Source organism: Schistocerca gregaria, chromosome 7 (genome assembly GCF_023897955.1).
Source record: "Schistocerca gregaria isolate iqSchGreg1 chromosome 7, iqSchGreg1.2, whole genome shotgun sequence".
Classification (NCBI taxonomy): Eukaryota; Metazoa; Arthropoda; class Insecta; order Orthoptera; family Acrididae; genus Schistocerca; species Schistocerca gregaria.
The window spans coordinates 487,416,400-487,439,283 of NC_064926.1; the positions used below are offsets into that span (position 1 = coordinate 487,416,400).

The 22,884-nt window shown below is 38.0% G+C and overlaps 2 protein-coding genes across 5 annotated transcripts in view; one reads left to right on the forward strand and one right to left on the reverse strand.

Annotated features, from left to right (window-relative positions):
* The window catches only part of LOC126282150 (phosphomevalonate kinase), a 50,711-nt gene extending 50,554 nt beyond the window's left edge, over nt 1–157 (reverse strand). For all 3 annotated transcript variants that reach the window (XR_007551338.1, XM_049981659.1, XM_049981661.1), the window contains exon 1: nt 39–157. Coding sequence is in view for 2 of the 3 variants with exons in the window: in XM_049981659.1 (XP_049837616.1) it covers nt 39–157 (119 nt within the window). In the remaining variant the exon portion in view is untranslated. The remainder of the gene's footprint in view (nt 1–38) is intronic.
* LOC126282151 (vacuolar protein-sorting-associated protein 25) lies at nt 97–20,422 on the forward strand. Of its 2 annotated transcripts, none has more exons than XM_049981663.1 (3): nt 97–289; nt 10,324–10,446; nt 19,455–20,422. In XM_049981663.1, the coding sequence occupies exons 2-3, from the start codon at nt 10,337–10,339 to the stop codon at nt 19,885–19,887; spliced, it is 543 nt and encodes a 180-aa protein (XP_049837620.1). In that variant the 5' UTR covers nt 97–289; nt 10,324–10,336; the 3' UTR covers nt 19,888–20,422. The 2 variants fall into 2 exon arrangements, with proteins under 2 accessions (XP_049837620.1, XP_049837621.1); XM_049981664.1 differs by lacking the exon at nt 97–289 and adding an exon at nt 373–782.
* The last annotated feature ends 2,462 nt before the right edge of the window (nt 20,423–22,884 follow it).

The following is a 22,884-nucleotide window of genomic DNA, read 5'->3' on the forward strand; positions in this document are numbered from 1 at the left end:
TCAGTATAAAAACTTCTCAATTACAGTAATTATCTTACCTTTGTAGTAGATTTTCGACTATGTAATCTTTACCAGACTTCCGTTTTCCGCTAAACAGCAATACACATCGGGGATTTGACATACTGTCGGCCATGGTACACATGTGTTGTGTTGTCATTCACAAGTGTTGAACGCGTCGACCAGGATCCGTTGGTGAATCATTCTCGAAGTGTAGAAGTGAAAGATAGATGGGCGACGTTTGGCGGTGAAATTCATACGGGTGCTATAGACAACTGAACATAATATTTTTGTAAGTCCTATAATATGGATTTGTCAGCTAAATGAAGTTAACAAAATATAATCTCCGTGTACTGTATTTTAAGATGGAGACATGACGTACAAATGAGGTTAAAACTTATTAGAATAGAGTGCTGTCACATATTTGAGTAATTATTAGTGTAGTCGAGTACATTGTTTTGGCGTAGAGAAGTAAATCCAACGGTAGGCCTACTGACGAATTACCTCATTCCATGTAACTTTATTTTTTAATAAAAAGTCGTTCGGACAGGTTGCCCTCCGATTTCGCCCGCTATTGTACTGTGTATACAATGTCACAAAAATAATTGCTCGTGGTTTTCTGTGGCTGCAGTCGGTATGGAACAGCTCTTATTTTCGACTGTTTATTATTATTGACACTGGTCGTAGAAATTCCGTAACAGGAAAATGGCGATATGATTGGTGTAGCGAGGGATTTTGAGCAAGAACCTAGCCTTCATCGAGAAATAATTGGGAACGACATAAGGGTATGCTCATTATTGGAATCATTGTATAGTAGTTTACTATTGGTTCTTACTGTAAACTGTTGGGAAATGCTGCTGCTAGTACTCTTCAGAATCATCCTAGGCCAACCGAGTTAGTTTCTCAGCTACTCTGAAGTATGCAATAAGTAACCATTATTCAGAGGCGCAAAAAACATATGGGAAACTATCGCAAAATCTCTCGTCTTCCGTCACTATCAAAAATATTTGTAAAGGTTGTGATAATGCAACTTCAAAATTCCATACAAAAATAAAAAAATCACTATGGGTTTCAAAAAGCAAAAGCATAGTATCTTCTGTGTTCCCGGTTGTAGACAAAATTAGCTCCACTCCAGCCAACTCCCTGCATGACGCAAGATCTTTTGCATGACCAGTTGAAGGTCTGTGATATTGTGAATACTGCTTGCTATATACAACTTCAGAGGGAGGAAAGTAACCTTCAGAATGGAAAACCATTACACAAGGAGTAGGCTAAAGTTAGGGTAACTGAACCAGTTTTTACATTTTGACTTTTTGTATTTTAATATTTAACAAGAATTACATGTTTAGCACATAACTGCTTTGGTCGCTATTCAAGGAATGTTTGGAAAAAAGTATTAAGAGTATAATCTAAATATCATCAAAAGCAGAGGCCAAAATGTAACATACTTGCAAGTGGTCCACTTAACCCTCTGCTGGAGGTTAACTGACACACGTAGCAATCTTAACGGAATCACAGATGACACAAGTATAGTTACAGCCAGCTAAACCTCCACTGACACAGAGTTAAATGCCAACCAAGCACTTGCAAATGTTCTGAACTGGTTCACAGCAAATTATCTGGCAATAAACCTCAGTAAAACAAATTACATGTACTTCCAATCCAGTTACATAAGCCCAGAAGGGATTGACATTGCACACGAGAGCCAACAGTTATAGAGTGTTCAGTGCACTAAGTTCCTAGGCGTTCACATAGATAACTGGCTCAACTGGGAATTCCACGTACAGCAAACACCAATAAAGGTTAGCTCAGCAAAATTTGCCATCTGAATAATTTCCAAAATTGGAGACATCAGCATATCAAAGTCTGCATATTTTGGCTACTTTCATTCAGTGATGTGCTATGGAATAATCTTTTGGGGCAACTTACCACTTTCAGAAAAAAATTTTGTAAGCCAGAAAAAAGTAGTCCAAATTAAGCCTGTATGTAGTGTTCCTCCAAGAACCTCATGTCACAATCTTTTTAAACAGCTAGGTATATTAACCACTACCTCACAACATTTCCTCTCACTCATGGCTTTCACACTTCTCAATTCCTCTGAATAGAAAACAAATTATGCATACCATCATTATAACACAAGACGGAAAGGTGATATGCACTGTGAATAGAAAATTCTCTCTCTGGTACAAAAAGGGGTAAAGTACACAAGTACAAAAATCTTTAATGCACTCCCGAATAATATTAAGTGTCTAAAATAAATAAAACGCTATTTTAAAAAAAGAAAAAATGCAGCTCACGGAATTCCTACTGGAAAAATGTTTCTACTCTTTAGATGGATTCTTCAGCAGAGATAAATAATTTGAGTAGTAATTCAGATTATTTCATTTGTCATTGTATCTGTATTGTTTTTTATCACTATTGTATTTTTGTGTATCATTGTTTATTATCTCTATTATATTATTGTATTGTACCAGTTTTGAATCATTCATCTACCATGTGTAATATACCAGTATGTATTGTATTGTATGGTATCCATATTGTATCTTCTTTGACTTGTTCCACATCCATGTGTAATCACACCATACTGGATATATGGAATATGTATCTCAAATAAATAAAATAAACTGTCATTAAAATGTATACATTCAGAAATGAAATACACATCCAAATAGCCAATGACTACAACCTATGTAATAAATTGTAATGACACAAACAATAAATTGTAGAATCACAACAGCCTACAAATTCCAGAATGAGATTTTTACTCTGCAGCGGAGAGCTGCCAGGAGTGCTTCTGTACAGTTTGGAAGGTAGGAGACGAGATACTGGCAGAAGTAAAGCTGTGAGTACCGGGCGTGAGTCGTGCTTCGGTAGCTCAGTTGGTAGAGCACTTGCCCGCGAAAGGCAAAGGTCCCGAGTTCGAGTCTCGGTCGGGCACACAGTTTTAATCTGCCAGGAAGTTTCATATCAGCGCACACTCTGCTGCAGAGTGAAAATCTCATTCTGGAAAAGACCACATATTTGCATACCAAGCTGATCATAATTGAAACAGATTAGATAATTTCAATAGAGCAATGTCTTGCACAAAACTTCTCTCATGTGTTTGCCTAAATTTCATTGCTCAAGTCATATGTATGTAAAATGATACTGGATCTCCACTTTTATGACTTGCAAAACTTTAGTAACGTAATGTCTAAAATTGTAGAATATTTGCCATAGACTTTCACTGTCACAAAATTTGGTGAAGAAAACGCCATTGTTTCTTCACCCGAAGAAAGATATACTGATGAAGGTGAGTGGCCATAGGTAACAGACCCCTCAGGCTCTTATGAATCTTACAAGTCAAATATCTTCCCATTTAAATTTTAATAGATTTCTTCATTTTCTTTCCTCCTTTTAGTCTAACACCTCCTCCAAAATTGTGTTTTGATGGGAGTATATATCAGAATCATTTGTTTAGTTTTCTTTGTGGAAAAGGGCCCTGGGGATGAGGCTGAATGTCATCTGGAGATATTGTTCACTCCTTTTTCTTTTGGACATCATGTCTTCAGAAGGATGAGAAATGCTCAGATATCTGCAGTTACATCAATAGTGGAAGTACATGGTAAATCAGTTCTTTGCCTAAACTAAGTCAGCAAATGTTGATTAGTCGAATAAGCTGACTAATAGTTTACAGGTCCAAAAACATTTTGTGTTCAGGGGCTCCATACAACATGCCTTAAAGAGCTGCACATGTTTCTGTTAGTGGTGGCAAGGGGGAATCCCCTGCCAATTAACCCACTGATACCATAGATTGTGACTGATACCTTTGTGCTTTGCCCTAAGATCACAGTGTGCTGCATTATGGAATTTCTTGAAAGAAGCGAGACTCCCAAATCAAGAGGATGTAGCTTATGTAAGGTGCAAGAGTAAACAAAATAGTACTGTTGTCTTACGCATATGATACTGTTGCTAAGCATGTGTGGCTTTTATGATTGTCCAGAATGATGAGTTTAGGATGCTCTTTTGTAGAACTTTAATTTTTGGCAAAGCGCTGTAAAATTTGTAACAATTATTCACTGTTCATTCAACCTGAGACTGGTTACATTCCCAGAGCCAGGTGGGACATGTGACATTTAAAGTACACCTAAGGAAACTTGAGCAATTTGTGCCCAGCACAATTATTGCAACTGTTTACACAACTGAAAGAGTTCTCCAACTGCTCTGCAGACAGGCTGAGCGAGTACTTTCAGTGGCTTCTGTAGAGTTGTTGGTGTTGTCTCATCCCGATTGTATATGTCTCGCAATTAAAACTTGCCTTTTTGTAAGGAAAACCAGTTTGTTAAATAACAGTTCCACAGTTAACTCTGTAAAGTTAGTGGCCCTTGATATACTTGTCTGTTCTAGTGCAGATTCTGAAAATCTGTTTACTTAATTATGTCCTGAGCCATTCCAGTCTTGCTATGTTCATTCTTTCCCATTTCCTTGGTTAGGTTTAACATTACCTTTAGAAAATCCATATGACAAAATTCTGGCAGTTTTTGCAGTTAAGCCATAATGAATATTGCATACAAAAGTAATACTTGTAGCTGTCTGTTGCGCATGGCCAAGACGGTTGAACAGTGTGGCTCGTAAGTAGAGTGTGCAGTGTGGTTTGTAAGGCTACAAGAGAAACACAGGAAAGAAGAGAAAGGACAGACAGACATTGGGTATAGTGATGCATTAGAAAATAGTAACAAAGGAAAACATCACTGGGTTAGGCTTGAAGAAAAGCTGTCCGGCAAAAATCAAACAATGGAAAATCGAGGATGGAATGTAACAATATTATGAAGAGGAAAGATGCTACTCACCATATAGCGGAGATGCAGAGTCGCAGATAGGCACAACAAAAAAACTTTTACAAATACAGCTTTCGGCCAGTAATGCCTTCACCAAAATTAGAACAAACACACATGTGCGCGCGCGCCCACACACACACACACACACACACACACACACACACAAAACTGCAGTTTCAGGCAGCTGATGCCTCAGTTGCCTGTGACTGCAGAGTTGTGTGTGTCAGTTGCATTTGTGTGAGTGTGTATGTTTGTGTCTGTCTTCTAATTTTGATGAAGGCCTTACTGGCCGAAAGATGTATTTGTGGCATTCTTTTTGTTGTGCCTATCTGCAACTCAGCATCTCCACTATATGTTAGGTAACAACTTACCTTTTCATGATATTGTTACATTCCACCCTGGATTTTGCAATGTTTGATTTTTGCATGCAGAAGTAATATAGCCAGAAACTGTTCTCTTCCACTTCTGTGAAAATTATTAAACATTCATTTGAGGGCCTAAAATTGATGATGTCAGTTTCTATTATTAAGTATTTTCTATGTATCATTTCATCTTTCATGGTATTTGGTGTATGGAAAACAACCCTCATTCACCATGTTATTCATACATAAACTATTTGATGTTGTCAGTTTCTATTATTAAGTATTTTCTATGTATCATTTCATCTTTCATGGTATTTGGTGTATGGAAAACAACCCTCATTCACCATGTTATTCATACATCAACTATGTAACGTCTGATTAATTTCTATTAGTGTCATTAAACTTACTGTATTTTTGTTACGAAGTATTTCTTACATTTGCTTTTTTAGTGGCTCTAAACACATGTACTAATTAACTGCTGATGTTTACCAGACGTCACAATCAGAAATGAATAGCCGTAAAAGGTCAGCATATTATTTAGTTGAATGACTGAAAAATTGTAACTGAGATAAGAACTGCTACAGATAAATAATGAGCAAATTATCTAATGTATGTCAAATAATGAGCTGTGAGTGGAGTTGATGGTTTGGTATTTTTCAAAAGTACATAGAACCTCCAAAGTAAAAACATTTTCACCAGGTTTTTGATCTTTTGAATTGCTCAGTTTATTTTTAGAGGTTATAATAATCATAGAAGTGACATGTGCGACTGCCTCAGCCACAGAGGGACTAGTGTAGTGTGTGTGCGCGCCATGTTGTAATATGGTGAATATGGATTCAGTGGGTTGTGAAAATGATTAATCATACTGAGTTAAGGGGGTTTGAAAAGGTGAAAGGTTGGTTGCTGAGAAAAGAGACAATTTAAGGTGTAGCAAGCGTTCATTCTTTTGTCTCTCTATCTTTTCTTCATATCTATTCTATTCTATTCTATAACTTTATACTATTCTTGTCTTTAAACCTACATCATGGGTGCCTAGTAAAAAGTGATCACTTGTTTTTCACTCACACATTTCAACAGAAAATATTTCATATTGTCTCTGGAAAAAATCATTGTTTGGCACGGGCAGGAAAAAATGTTATACAAGCAGCACAATGTGCAGTAAATCTTATTACTGTAATTTCATTTAAGTTGTGAAATTCATGGAAATGAGAAATGTTCATTTGTCACATGCAGTGAAATCATTTTCACAGAAATTTTGGTTTCATTTAAAGGATCTGCTTTTTATATATATATATATATATATATATATATATATATATATATATATATATATATATATATATATCTCACTCCAGTGATAGTCCAACTTTAAAAAAAGTTTGGTGGCAAAAAACTTTCAAGCACAGCAGATCAGGAGTGCCAGCCACTGTTCTAAGGTATGAAAACACGATCACTAATCCTCTTATTGTGTGATAAATGGTACTTAAGGAACACTCAGAAGCAGTGAACAAACTTTTCGTAGCTTCTCACAGGGAAGGAAGGTTCACATATCCAAGTACTGTGTATTAGTTATTAAAAATAGTATTTTTCCATCAATATATATTGACATGGTGATACAGCTTGCAATATAAATTCTTAATATTGACTTACTTGACTTATTTTCTGTTGTTCCTGTCGGATCACAGGGCAGCAGTAAAGACCTTCCATCTGATTCTGTTGACAGCCAAACATTTCACTTCATTCCATGTCTTACCAGCTTTCAGAGCTTCTTCTTCCACCGTTCTTTTCCATGTCTTTTTCGGGCGCCTACGCCTATATGTTCCTTGTGGACTCCAATCCAGGGCTGCCTTTTCAACAGCTCCTTGTTGTTTGCGTATTGTGTAACCAATCCACCTCCATTTACTTTCCTTTATTTGTTCACGGATTGGTCGCTGGTTTGTAATCTCCCACAATTCGTCATTTGATATAACATCTGGCCACCTCACATTTATAATTTGCCGAAGACACCGGTTTATGAAGACTTTCAGGTGGTTTACATTCATTTTTGTTACCTTCCATGTTTTGCAACTATACAGGAGGACTGATTTTACGTTGCTACTGAACAAACGCAGCTTGGTTCGTCTCGAGATGTTATTACGCCAGACAGGGTACAGCTGTACAAAGGCTCCATTTGCCTTTCATATCCGACTCTTTACATCCTCCTCGGCTCCTCCATCTTTACAGATGGTACTTCCTAGATATACAAAGGAGTCTACTTGTTCCAATTCCTTTCCATACACTGTTAGCTTTGCTTGTTTTTCAGATCGCATTCTCATTTCCTTAGTTTTCTGAACATTTATTTTAAGTCCTGCAATTTCTGCTTCCTCTTTCAGTCTTTCCAACTTTCCTTCCATGTCACGCGATCTTTGCGAGAGCAGACGGATATTGTCAGCAAAGTCAAAGTCTTCAAGCCAGTCTTGCATTCCCAACTGAAGACCTCTTCTCCTACCATCAACAACACTTTTCATTACGCTGACCAGTGCCAACAAGAAAAAGGTAGGTAATGGAACGCATCCCTGCCTCACCCCAGCATTTGCTTGGGTAGATCCAGTAAGTTTCATATCCATCATACATGGCTTTAATAATATTTATTATCTTTGATGGTATTCCATATTCTTCCAAGGTATGCCACATAACTCTCCGATTAAGAGAGTCAAATGCCTTTTCAGAATCAATAAATGTAAGGTAGAGTGTGTTCTGCTATTCTGCACTCTGCTCAAGTATTATATGCAGTGACACCGAGCGAGGTGGCGCAGTGGTAAGGTACTGGACTCGCATTCAGGAGGAAGTCGGTACAATCTCGCGTCCGGCCATCCTGATTTAGGTTTTCCGTGATTTCCCTAAATCACTGCAGGCAAATGCCGGGACGGTTCCTCTGAAAGGGCACGGCCGACCGACTTCCTTCCCCATCCTTCCGTACATCGATGAGACCGATGACCACACTGTCTGGTCTCCTTCCCCAAACAAACAACCAATCAACCAACCTATTATATGCAGTGTGTTGATGAGATTGACACAACTTCTGTGCTCTCTAAACCCAGCTTGCTCTTTTCTCAGTGGTGCCTCGACTGAGTCCTTGGTGCGATTTAGCATCAATCTACAGAGTACTTTACTTGGTACAGATAGGAGGGTTATGCCTCGCCATTTATTACAGTTGGTAGTATCCCCTTTCTTTTTCAACTTAATAATCACCCCTTCTTTCCAATCCTTTGGTATTTTCTCTTCTGACCATATCTTCTCAAACAATGGATGCAGTACGGAGGTGTAAGTGTCTGATTTTAGCACCTCAGGTGCAATATTATCCATTCCTGGAGCCTTCCCGTCCTTTATCTGTTTGAGAGCTATTTTAATTTCAGTCTTAGATGGTGTTTTTACATTGATTCTATCACTGGCATCTGGAAAATTTCATTACCTCTCCCTATCTTCAGGTTACTCTCTGTTTCAGACTTCAGAAAAATGTTCTCTGCATCTTCTAAGTTGGTCTTCTTCTGTCGTTAACAGACGACCCTCCTTGATTTTTACAGGTCTGTTCTTGTTGAAACCTATTTTGGACAACATTCTAGTGATGCAGTACAGTTCTTTTGCATCACCCCTTGCTGCGGCTGTCTCTGCTCTCAGAGCTTGCTCATCCATCCACTTTCTCTTATCATTCCTCACACTGCTCTCTGAGAGTCAGTAGTGGCATACTCAGCTTGCATTCGAGTTTTCTGCTGTCTTGTTTTACTCATATTTAGTTTTGCCTTAATCTTCTTGCTACAGCCGATCAAATGCCATGTATGCTCAGACATCCAATCTTTCTTCTAATGGTTATAAAGCCCAGGGCCTGTTTGCTCACATTGCAATAGACGTCCTTAATCTGCGTCCATATATCATCAACACTGTTTTCATCATTTTCCTATGCCTCTTGGAGTGCGTCTCAGCAGTTCCTTAGCTCAATACAGGAAACTTCTTGTTTTGCTGTTATTTTAAGTTTTCCCGCATCATATTTTTTGTTTCGTTATTCAAACTTTCTATTTTTAGCCTTGATTTTTAGTCGAAAATTTGCAACAATAAAGTGGTGCTCACTGCCAACGTCAGCCCCACATTTATTTCTCACTTTCATCAGTGACGTTCTAAATTTTTTGCTTAGCGCTATATGATCAATTTGGTTTTCCGTTCTGTGATCACGGAATACCCATACAACCTTATGGCAATTCTTGTGTGGGAATAATTTACCTCCAATCACCAAATTGTGACTGGCACATAAGTTTGAAGTTTAAGACAAACATTCGAAATGTCACAGTCGTCCAGTGTTATGCTCCTACAGAAACCTCAGATACTGAACAGAAAAAGTGTTTTACCTCTCCTTAAGTGACACCATTAAAAGTATCAGTAAGAGAGACATCTTGATTATCACCGGAGACTTAAATGCAAATGTTAGAAAGAACAATGAGGGCCTAGAGCATGTAAAGAAAGTCCATGGTATCGGAGAAACCAATGAAAATAAGGATATGTTTTCAAATTCTTAATATAGTACGAAATTAAGCTGCTGATAGGTATCTGGTTGTGCAATGGTTGCTGTATTTCCAGAACAACACAGGGATAAATTTTTTTTCCTTCTAAAAATGTGGTTGATAATGCAGTAATTTACAGATTTATTTTTGGGAAATCTGTAGGCCTTTATGTCTGTTAAGCATTGACTAGAAACTGCTGAGTAAGTTGAATAAAGATACGAGATACTGAGAAATTAATTTCATTGTAACTAAATAACATAAAATTATGCTCTCCAAATGGGAATCACATAATGGCATTGGCTGTCACTTTTCTCCTGGACTGAGGCAATGTGTTCTTCCACATCTTAATTTTTGATTTTAATTAATTAACTTTCAAAGTGCAGAACTTCATTATTTTCTGTGCGTCTCATTATTTTGTTTCCCTCCACAATGAGGTAGATTCTGAAGAAGAAAATTTTATTCAAAGTGCTTGAAAATGCTTAAGATCCTTTGTAGTCCAGTCCTACAGAATTTTGCAGTGTATAAGTTCATTTCTACCTGGATTTAGTAATTTCCAGCTTCTGTTTCTGCCTATTATAATTACTATTTTAACTGATTTTATTTCTGTACTTTTAGGAGGGTTGCTGAGATGTCAATTGAAAATCCCAATATTGAGTTTCCATGGCAGTTTCACTTCCCACCATTCTTCACGTTGCAACCACATGCAGAGACAAGAGCAAAGCAGATAGCAGCATGGAGGTTTGAAGATACTGATATGTATTCCTTCATTGTAAAAATGTTGACTTAGAGAATAAATTATCTAAGTGTGAAATTTGAAATATGTCTCATCCAATTTTTTACATTGTTAAGCATTTTAAGGCATACCTGTAAGTTATTCTTCATTCACTTCCCTCTTCCTTTGACTACCAATAGAATAAAGAAATAATCTTAGAAGAATAGTTAATGGAAAAGAAATCCAGTTCCATAATATGAAGCTGGGAATTTGAATTTAATGTTAGAGGAGTCCTGTGAATAATGAATTGACAGGTGTAAAGAATTAAGATGTGAAAGGAAAGCTCTGTGTCTTGAAGCCTTTTGTGGTGACATACCCATATAAAAACGTCACAGTAGTCAAGCTGTATTAAATTCAGTATAATTCTTAAGCTTCCACCACCACCACAAAAACAACATCAACAACACCTTCACCATTAGGAATAAAACTATCCTAGCATCTGGGTCCAGAAATTTACAGAGGTGGACTGAATTTTGACACATACAAGGGAAATACCACCATGAACCACCTTGACCCAGTGGGGTGTGCACAGCAACAACACAAAAATTGTTGAAGGAGACTGAAGTTTGACCACAGTAAGAAACTTGAAAAGGATGTAGGTTGCAGTAGAAATGCAGACAACCTGGGGAGGATGAGTGGGGGTGGGGGGCGCAGGTTCCTGCAAAATGCAAGAAAATCTTGTTTCGTCCTGTAGTACTGGATTTAGTTGCTTAGTTGTGACTTTTGCTTTCCATATTTTATTTTGTATATCTCAAACACCCTTACATCTGGTGGTAGAGTAAGGTCCAACTACTTGTATGAGGGCGTATTTAAGGAAAAAAAGCCTTTTCAGTTCTTAAGTTGCCTACAGCTTCTGTGGATATAAACTGCAGTTTTCAAATGTACTCCACTCTTTATATTCCTCTACTAATTTTCTAAACAAGTTAGTTATGTTTTTTCGTGTTTGATGTGAATCGCTTGAAAACAATAGACTTCAAATACTCCCATTCCATTTTTGTGGAAACACACTTTGATATTTTCTCCTCTTGTGTCTTAGAGTCTTTCAGTATGTATTTTGATCAATGTAGCAGTGATGGAATAACACTGTCTCAGTCTCTTGTTAATTGTAAATGTTTCAGTTAGGTAGTTACATGTTTTGATTGTACTTTTATTATCCTTGCACAGCTCTGTCACAGACTACGTATAAAATGCGGAAATTTTTTTTTTCCTCTTCCCATATGTTTTTAATTGACACAATGTCATAAACCTTTTTAAATGAATTAATATTATGTGCAGCTCCTTTTTGCATGCTATTTCTTTTCTGCTAGTTGTTCTGTAAGAATATATTGCCTGTGCATTGTAGTCTTAAACCCACTTGTTCTTCCACATCGTCTACCTGTTGTCTAGTCTTTCTTTTATGGTTTGTTTGAGCATCATACCAGATGAGGGCATATCACTTATTCTCCTATAATTATTACAGCCTTTTTAGTTATTGGAACCCCATTAAAGTCTTAGTTGCAGTGAGACTGATATGTAATGCAACCGGAGGTCTTCTTGGGTGCCTTCTTGGTTAGGTATAGGCAATGCACTGCACAGAAGACTCAACGATTTGACTGCTGTGTTATAGAGGCTTAATTTGATGTTCAACAACAGGTGGTTGAAGGTGTAAATTTTTCTAGAGGCATGGTATGCCCTCTGTAGTTTGATTTTCCTTTGCTCAAGAGCTACGGTTTCAGTGACATCATTTGAGATCCATTTCAAAGGTACATTTACAGTTTTGGCTGTCTTGATATCCTTGGTATAATTGACTCTCACCATTCTAGGAGCATCTTTACAATTTGTAATGAATTCAGTCTATGTGATGTTGATCAATAAACATGTTTCACTGTTGTTAAATGTCATACTTGGATTTGCATAGAAGCCTGTTGCAGGTCCTTTGCCAGGTAAGGTCAGGTCATCAGCAAACACCTGTGACACAGAATTCTTAGATTTTCTGCTTTGTTTTCCATCATTAGTACATGGATTGTTGGTAAACATATCTATTCTGTGCCTTTTTTTTCCCCAGGACACTATTACATAATATACATGAAATACCCTCTCCTTGCCTGACCTTTGTACTGATTGGGAAACTCTTGGAGAGTTGTCCAATGTACTTTGGATTTGGTGTTGGACAGGGTAGAGTGCACCAATCTACTGAGGTTTTCATTGAGTCCTAGTTCTCTTAGTATTCCGAAAGGAGTGGTTCTATCTGTGCAGTCATATGCCTTTTGGAATTCTAAGATAGCTATCCCATTGTCTGGTTCATTTCTTGCTGTATTGGAGGATGATCTTGAGATTTTCTCTTTGTTCAATAAATGATATTGATGCTCTGAAACCTGCTTGATATTTCTCTAACTCACTGTCCAGCTGTTGCGCTACTGTCTTTTAAGGATCATGGAAAAGAATTGTATGTGATTGCAAGGAGTGAATTCCTCTGTAAGCTTATTTTTTATTTTCGTAGTGACCAACTTGGACCATGTAATGACTTCACTTCCTCTTCTTTCTCTGTTGTCATTTTTTATTTTTCCAGTATGCCCTCGTGTTCTGTAAGATCATTATTTATTTATTTACCAAGGGTTCCAAATAATTTGCCCATCAGGTGTCACATCCTTTTTTTTTTGTTTTGGTTATATAGTTTTTTATGAAGGATGATGATGATGATGATGATGATGATGATTGGCTTGTGGGGCACTCAAGTGCACGGTCATCAGCACCCGAACGATGTCCCAATCTGTACACAGTCCAATTTTAGCCATGTTCACAAATGATGATGATACTTATGAAGGAGAATAATTTAATAATTGTTCAACTTTTTGGGACTTTTTTCTATTGCAAATAATTTTTAAATAATTTGATTGTTTTTCAATAAAGTGATTAAATAAGTGGAAAAGTTATGCAAAAGGTGCACACTTTAAATTGTTGTGAATGTGCATATATGGAGGGGGGAGAGGAAGGGGTTGTATTCACTGTGTATTACATGTTGGTGCCTCTGTGATTACCTGTGTCATCAGTATATAGATGTTCAGATAAATAAACTGGAAAGCTATGTTAGTTACATTCAACACTTGGAACTGACAACAGTTGTTCGACAGAACAATGATAATATGCTTGCACATACACATCATTGCTGGAGTTTGTTTGTCATTGTGCTAGAACATCTGTGTGTGTATTGTGTTATCAGTAAATCTGCTGTGTTTTGGTATTTTCTGATCTACAGTCATGTCAGACCTTACAGACCTCCACTGGAGTTAAAACCAATGCCAGTTTAGTTGGTGTAACTGTGTTAAATCATAAGCTTATTATGTGTATGTGCAATTGCTGTCTTGAGTACCATGATGGCATACAGAAGCTGTGGGGATACTTAACTGTTAATGCTCCTGCTCTTGTTGAGAGTGGCGGTAGGGAATAAATGAAAGCCATGGCAGTTATTGCTAAACTTAATACACAGATGGGAAATGTAGTGTCAGTATATACTTTTACAATTGTATCAGAGGAAAATTAAACCAAATAAACCAATAAACTGACAAATCGTAAGACAGAATTGCTGACTAGTCAAAAAGTGTATCACTCTTGAGAGACACATATAAAAGTGATAAACTTCCTACCTTGCCCTACTAACAGTTCTTTCCTTTGGGAGGGGAGAGGAATAAGTTGGAGAAGGTGAAAAGAAAGGGCCAATCAGTAAGCCACAGGATGCGAGTAGACAAAGATGAATGGGGAGGCATCAGGGAGAGGTGGTCAGGGAGGGTACATTGGCATGCAATGTGGCAGCTACAGTCCAGAGAATGTGATGACAGTGTAGGGAGTAAAGGTAGATTATGGAGAAGAGTGATGAATAGTATAAATAGAAATGAGAACAAATAAAAACAAAATTTCAGCAGACCCTTGTCTCATTACTTGTAGATCCCTTTCATTCTGAGGTCTGAGTGACCCCTTCCTTTTTAACCTTCCCTGAACTATCATTCTCCCCTCCCTGAGGAAGTAATTATTAGTTCTGGAAGTTAGAAAGTGTCTTATCAGCAGTACCACACATTTCACCTCTTTGAAGGTGGCTGCAATTCTATCTCATAATGTACTCCTTTTACACTATTACAGAGCTGGTGGAAGGGGAAAGTGAAGTGCTAGTAACACAACTAGAGGAGAAAAGGAAAGGATGAAAAGAGTACTTTGACAAACTGCTAAACATGAAAAATAGTTATAGTAGGGAATAGGAGTGCAATGGGGGGACCTGGACTTGTAAAGAGAAAGATATTGTTAGAAGTGGAACTAGCAGTTTAAGAATGAAAATATGAGACGCAGTTGGATAGATCAAATACACGTAAAAGTGATAAAAGCATGTGGATCTATGGGGCTACAATGGATACATAGATTGCTAAGGTGCGTATGGACTCAGAGATGTGTGCCTGAAGAAAGGGAAAAGGGAATTATAGTTCCAGTGTTCAAGAAGGGAGACAGATAATTAAGACATGCAATAGTGACCACAGAGAAAGTTTGGGGACCTTGGGAAGAGAGGGGGGGGGGGAGGTTTGGAAAACAAACAATTGGAATTCTTCAAGCAATGTATGCCAAAATCTTCAAATGTGTTCAGATCCAAGTTGGATCAGGATCGAGTCAAGGAAGTATGTTGTCGCCATTATTATTTGTAATGGTGATAGATGAACTCATGACAGAGAGCAACAAAGCTCATAGAGGAAGGGAGATGAAATTATAATTATCTGCCAGTGCTACATTTGCGGGAGAACCAATAGCGGAATTGTACCACAGCAACTAGACATCTTAAATGAAAAAATTGTAGAAATATGGGATGATATGCAGTGTGGAGAAAACTAACATTATGGTGGAAACCAGAACAGCTAGAGAAAGTAAAGGACAAATTAACATGAAAGGATGTTGTTGTTGTTGTTGTCTTCAGTCCTGAGACTGGTTTGATGCAGCTCTCCATGCTACTCTATCTTGTGCAAGCTTCTTCATCTCCCAGTACCTACTGCAACCTATATCTTTCTGAATCTGCTTAGAGTATTCATCTCTTGGTCTCCCTCTACGATTTTTACCCTCCACGCTGCCCTCCAATACTAAATTTGTGATACGTTGATGCCTCAAAACATGTCCTACCAACCGATCCCTTCTTCTAATCAAGTTGTGCCACAAACCTTCTCTTCTCCCCAATCCTATTCAATACCTCCTCATTAGTTACGTGATGTATCCACCTTATCTTCAGCATTCTTCTGCAGCACCACATTTCGAAAGCTTCTATTCTCTTCTTGTCCAAACTAGTTATCGTCCATGTTTCACTTCCATACATGGTTACACTCCAAACAAATACTTTCAGAAACGACTTTCTCATACATAAATCTATATTCGATGTTAACAAAATTCTCTTCTTCAGAAACGCTTTCCTTGCCATTGCCAGTCTACATTTTATATCCTCTCTACTTCAACCATCATCAGTTATTTTACTTCCTAAATAGCAAAACTCCTTTACTACTTAAGTGTCTCATTTCCTAATCTAATTCCCTCAGCATCACCCGATTTAATTTGACTACATCCCATTATCCTCATTTTGCTTTTGTTGATGTTTATCTTATATCCTCCTTTCAAGACACTGTCCATTCCGTTCAACTGCTCTTCCAAGTCCTTTGCCGTCTCTGACTGAATTACAATGTCATCGGCAAATCTCAAAGTTTTTACTTCTTCTCCATGAATTTTAATACCTACTCCGAATTTTGCTTTTGTTTCCTTTACTGCTTGCTCAATATACAGATTGAATAACATCAGGGAGAGGCTACAACCCTGTCTCACTCCTTTCCCAACTTCTGCTTCCCTTTCATGCCCCTCGACTCTTATGACTGCCATCTGGTTTCTGTACAAATTGTAAATAGCCTTTCGCTCCCTGTATTTTACCCCTGCCACCTTCAGAATTTGAAAGAGAGTATTCCAGTCAACATTGTCAAAAGCTTTCTCTAAGTCTGCAAATGCTGGAAACGTAGGTTTGCCTTTTCTTAATCTTTCTTCTAAAATAAGTCGTAAGGTCAGTATTGCCTCACGTGTTCCAACATTTCTACGGAATCCAAACTGATCCTCCCCGAGGTCCGCATCTACCAGTTTTTCCATTCGTCTGTAAAGAATTTGCATTAGTATATTGCAGCTGTGACTTATTAAACTGATAGTTCGATCTGTCAGCACCTGCTTTCTTTGGGATTGGAATTATTATATTCTTCTTAAAGTCTGAGGGTATTTCGCCTGTCTCATACATCTTGCTCACCAGCTGGTAGAGTTTTGTCATGACTGGCTCTCCCAAGGCCGTCAGTAGTTCTAATGGAATGTTGTCTACTCCGGGGGCCTTGTTTCGACTCAGGTCTTTCACTGCTCTGTCAAATTCTTCACGCAGTATCGTATCTCCCATTTCGTCTTCATCTACATCCTCTTCTATTTCCATAATATTGTCCTCAAGTACATCGCCCTTGTATAAACCTTCTATATACTCCTTCCACCTTTCTGCCTTCCCTTCTTTGCTTAGAACTGGGCTGCCATCTGAGCTCTTGATATTCATACACGTGGTTCTCTTCTCTCCAAAGGTCTCTTTAATTTTCCTGTAGGCAGTATCTATCTTACCCCTAGTGAGATAAGCTTCTACATCCTTACATTTGTCCTCTAGCCATCCCTGCTTAGCCTTTTTGCACTTCCTGTCGATCTCATTTTTGAGATGTTTGTATTCCTTTTTGCCTGCTTCATTTACTGCATTTTTATATTTTTTCCTTTCATCAATTAAATTCAATATTTCTTCTGTTATCCAAGGATTTCTACTAGCCCTTGTCTTTTTACCTACTTGATCCACTGCTGCCTTCACTACTTCATCCCTCAAAGCTACCCATTCTTCTTCTACTGTATTTCTTTCCCCCATTCCTGTCAATTGTTCCCTTATGCTCTCCCTGAAACTCTGTACAACCTCTGGTTCTTTCAGTTTATCCAGGTCCCATCTCCTTAAATTCCCACCTTTTTGCAGTTTCTTCAGTTTTAATCTACAGGTCATAACCAATAGATTGTGGTCAGAGTCCACATCTGCCCCTGTAAATGTCCTACAATTTAAAACCTGATTCCCAAATCTCTGTCATACTATTATATAATCTATCTGATACCTTTTAGTATCTCCAGGATTCTTCCATGTATACATAAAAGGACAGGGTATAGAAATTGTGGACAGCATTAAATATTTAAGTAGTGTGATAATGCAGAATGCAAAGACGGACACAGAAATCAACAAAAGAGGACAGCCAAGCAATACATTTTGCTAGTGTGAGAGGGGCTTAATGTGGGGAAGGGAGATGCCAATGAAGTGTACGGAAATGCTGTGCAAGAAGTACCGTACATTCCATTGACATATGAGTTAAAGACATGGACAGTGCAACAAGAGAGAAGAGTAGCATCCAAGACAGTGAATGAAATTCCTAAGAAATATGTTATGGAAAATGAGGAGAGACAGTGTGAGAAATGTAGATGTTAGGAAGGAAATGGAGAAGAAGACTTAAATGATGGAAGAGAAAGAAAGATGGAAGAATACCAAAACAAATGATATAAAGTCCAAGCTTGAGTGCAAGAGGGATAAGTGGAGCAAGAGGTATTGACTCAATCAAGACCATGTTAAGAAGAAGGAATGTGGACTGGAAGAAAACAGTTGTAGAAGAAGAATGATGGAAAGGTGGGGTAAGTGGAGAAGCACCATAAATGCCCCAATGTGGCTTGATGATGAAGAAACGAAGACAAAGATTTTTTCTAATTTTACAGTCTATACATATGGGCATAAAAAGAAGTTAAGTGTACTATCCAGTTTTCTCCCACTTGTAATGCATGGTAAAGTTTTTATAATGGTTTTGGTTGCTGTTTTGTTGTTTTCGGTGGGTTATATAATCACACTGAAAGGAAATGTAACTGATGAATGTGATATGTGAAACAGGAGGTGGTCATATTTGTTCAACAACATTGCTAATTCACCACTCTGGATTGTATCTTCAAAGATGATAATGGTGTCACTGTAAGTTTCCATGATTGGTTTGATAAATGTAGGATGTGGAATAATGTATTTCCCAGAACTCTATAAGCATTTATTTCTAAAATTATGAGTGCACAGAATGGCTGGCCAGTATGTTCATAACTCCAGTACTGCGAATAGACATTAAAAAACCTGTTCCTAGTTTTTGGAACTGTCATTTCCTTTTCTTGAGAAAGAAGGTATGGATTGGAAACGATTGAGATGGAGTAGGTCGCTTCAATGTCAGGTTGAGTGGACCTCACCTGTTGCAAGGATGAGGAGAGATGGAGATGTTAGCCTCAGGATATATAAGATTAGGTACTCTATTTTGCACAATGAGGCAAACTTCTAAGAGAAAAACAAGCTGTATTGAGTGTCTAAGTTTTTTGTGTTCGACTCCATTTTAATTCATTGTGTTGGATCCTGAGGTATTTTAGGCTCAGTGTTTAAGTTAAGAGTATGATGATTAATGTCGTCTTCTGGTACTAACGGTCCATTTCCTGTAATACGAGTCCTTGTGAGTGTAAAATTAAAACTGCTAGCCTGTTCAGAATACATCTGAATAGTGTTTAATACTATGCTTGATTAATATGCTACTGCTATCAGCGAGCGTTATAGTTTTTGATATCACCTTGTAAGTCATTGTCAGCACATTTGTGTAGGTTAAAAATAAGAGTGGACATAATACTGATCCTCACATGTCTCACATACCATGCTCCTGCAGTCTGAGGTTAGTTTCATTCCTGTGATATTGTCTAACAAAATTATTTATTGTTTTCTGTTATGCAGTCAAGCTACTTTTCATAATTTACGTGACTTCTCCTAAAATTAACATAAAAAGAGTAATGGGATTGAAGTTGGTATAAAGTGTGTTGTTTTTTCATTTAATACTTTGTCAGAGAGCTGAAAAGAAATATTTCTTTACACCAGGTCACTTGTACTCGAATGGTACGGAGCGATGCGGCAAAGTAAAGTAGACGTGCGTGAAGCAGGGCGGGGTCCACCATTTGCCAATGCCACCATCAACCGACGGTTTCCCGAAGAGGGCATAACAGCTGTAATGGAAGAACTGGCTCGCACTGGTCATGCGGAACGTCTCGACAAGCAGGGCTATACCTGGGCTGTGCATTGTGGCCGCACTATAGATGAGTGGGCAGACTGCCTTCTGTCTTGGGCACGTGATAACGGCATGAGTGGTACAGTATGTACATTATACGAACTAACACATGGAGATGATACTGTCAGTTGTGATTTCCATGGTTTGGATGAAGACACACTGGTCCGCTCAGTTCTTCGCCTGCAGCAACGTGGTAATGCTGAATTTATGGATTTTGATGATAACAGAGGAGTGAAATTTTTCTGATTCATTTTTTTTAGGGAGATATTTTCTGATTAAGCAAGGTTTTATTATTTTTGCAGATTTTAATTTCTAATTTTGAAAGAAAGTTTGTTTCACAAACAATGTTAATAGATTTCTGTAACAGATGAGCTTTAATGTGGCGATGATTGCTTTATGCGGAACAAGGCAATGTATTGTTCTCTATTTTCCTATATTTGCAGGACTATTGAAGGTTTTGTGCTTTATGAAAAAGTTACCAGTATGTTGTGCCTTTTTGCCGAGCCTCTGTAAATAAAGTGAAATATATGAATGTACGAGCATCATCTGTGTAACTTTTCTGGTTGTTGTGCTTGAAACTGGTATTTATGTTTCTAGCCATTGTGAACATTACATATCTTAACAATAACATTGGTATGTGTAGCATTTTAGTATTCGTTAAAGTCAGTACCAGTTGTCTTGTTGAGCTTCTTTGTTTGAGAATGAGTAATTAATTGTTTACTCAACACTGGAACCATATGTGACTTGGAGAATGTCTGTTAGAATAAACTATGTCACTGAATGCTGCTTCTGAGCACTGATACATTATTCGTACTAATAAATACCACAACTGAAAACAAACTTGTCACAAGGCACTTATGTATATTATGTAAGGAATTCTTGACTGACTGTTTCAGATCTGCTTTCACTTGGTATGAAACATATGGACTTGGTATGAAACATATGGCACACACATAGTAGGCCCCCTTCCCTTCCTGTTGTTCAACTTGTCCTCCTCCTTCAGTTTTTGTTGGCCAGAACTAATACCTCCACTTGTTGCATTCCCCTCTGGAGCAATCAGTAGTAGCTTGACAAATAATAGTGTGCACTGTAATGGTTATGAGATTATATTTTTATAAATTCATTTCTCTCTCGCCCCCCCCCCCCCCCCTCTCTCTCTCTCTCTCTCTCTCTCTCTCTCTCTCTCTCTCTCTCTCTCTCTCTCTCTCTCTCTTTGCTGTGTGTGTGTGTGTGTGTGTGTGTGTGTGTGTGTGTGTGTGTGTGTGTGTGTTTTCCATTCATGCATCAATTTTATATAACTATTTCCATGTTTTCCTCTTAGTCCATCTTTTATATACCAGATACAAAGATACAGGTGTCCATTTTTAGTACAGGCTCCCTAACCAAAAGCTCCAAATAATCAGGCCCATCTAAAAACAGTACTTACTAAACATACATATAGCTCACAGCAAACAGATTAAATCAGAATCATTCAACAAATAAGATTGTGTACTTTGCAGTAGTCTTGATTTTTCCCTGAGGTATCTATGAACAATTATGAATTTTGATTGTCAGTTGTGGTGGAATCATATCCTTTTCACTAAACTAATTACAATATTTATATGAATATTTATATTCATCCTATGTTGACATGAAAGTGACGTTATTCTAATTCTTTACATATATTGTTTTCCTTATGTTCCATGGAGTAATTTACTACATACTGATATGAGGGAATTTATCTTCGGAACTAGGGACTGCAAATCTTGTGGGCAGATCATTTCACAGGCAAATGATCTGCCAACTGCACTATCAAAGTACTGTAAAAGCTTTACTTCTGTTAGCATCCCTGTTCTACTTTGCAAGCTTCACAGAAGTTCCCCTGTGTATACCATTAAATTTCAGGCATGCAGCTACATACATTCTATTTCTTCTGATATTTCAGTTGTGTATCTTTGTCATCTTCAGAGTGAGCCGACATTGTAGAGAAGAAATAGAATTTATGTGCCTATCTACCCAATATTTAATGGATCAGTCATTGCCCTGCAAACGTGAAGATTCTCCTGCACACCTCACAGTGCTTACTCTCCCAGAAGAAAGAATATTGGAATGAAATGGTTAGTCACAGCAAAAGGCAGGCTGTTCAAATTCGGCTCTGTGGAGTGCCCATCAGCTCACTTGTGGGCAGCCACATGTAGTATAGGGCACCTGCCTGGCAGACTTAGTGCACTGTGTCCACACTTTGTACTGCACATGCATGAAGCATTTGGTCCCCCTGTCAGAGGGCACTCGACCAAGCTACTTGCTCACATAGACAACACTCTGGCAGCCAAACTGCCCTGGTCTCAGTTATTTGCTCACCCCTGTCTCCAGGCCAATGTTCTGTTTGCAAATCCCAGTCCATACGGAGTTTTAAACTGCCAGGAAGTTACGCTCTAGTTAGTTTGTTAACAAATGCTGAATGACCTGAGGGTGCATATTTGTTGAATTTTGAGGTGTGCAAATTTGTACAGTACTGGGAAGAACTTCACCCCAAACATAGCTGTGGAAGTGCTGACGGTACTTGAAGATTAGTTGTTTGATTGCATGCATATAAAAGTGATGTGTACCCATAGATAATCCTGTTGGGATTTCAGAAGCAGAGTTCTGTGCCCCACAGTTACATGCAAGAAAGCTGAAAAAAAGTTAAGCCAGTGGACACGTCATGGGATGAAACTGATGTACATTATCACCACCATGGCTTGGAATTATCTGGGTGGAAGTTTCATCAGAAATGAACATTTGAAAAAAGTGTCAATTGCAATAACATTACTAAGTTTAAATATTAACAGGACTGGTTTGAAAGTGAGTCTTATAACAAAGCATTGTATTATTGGTTCATTATCGAACCTAGTACTGCCAAAGCTATTCGCAGCTGGTTGTCTTAGCCAGATAGCAATTTAAACATCTTCTGTAAGTGTGCCATCCACGGACTCATTGTATAACACTGATAAGCTGTAGTTGATGGTTATGTCACTGGTGACAATTTAGTCCATAATTATAAATGTGGAAGGAAGACAACTTTTGAGTGAGTGTTTCTAACACCAAATGGGCTGTGATCTCGAATCCATAATTATTATACCCAGGTATTCTGTCTGAATACACTCCCCATGTGCTCAGCCTGGTTACGCTCAGTCATTTTTATACAGCCTAAGCATTTCTCTCAGTCCTCAATTTGTTGTTCTGAGAACAAAAAATTGCTTTCTGAGGAACAACACGTCTTGG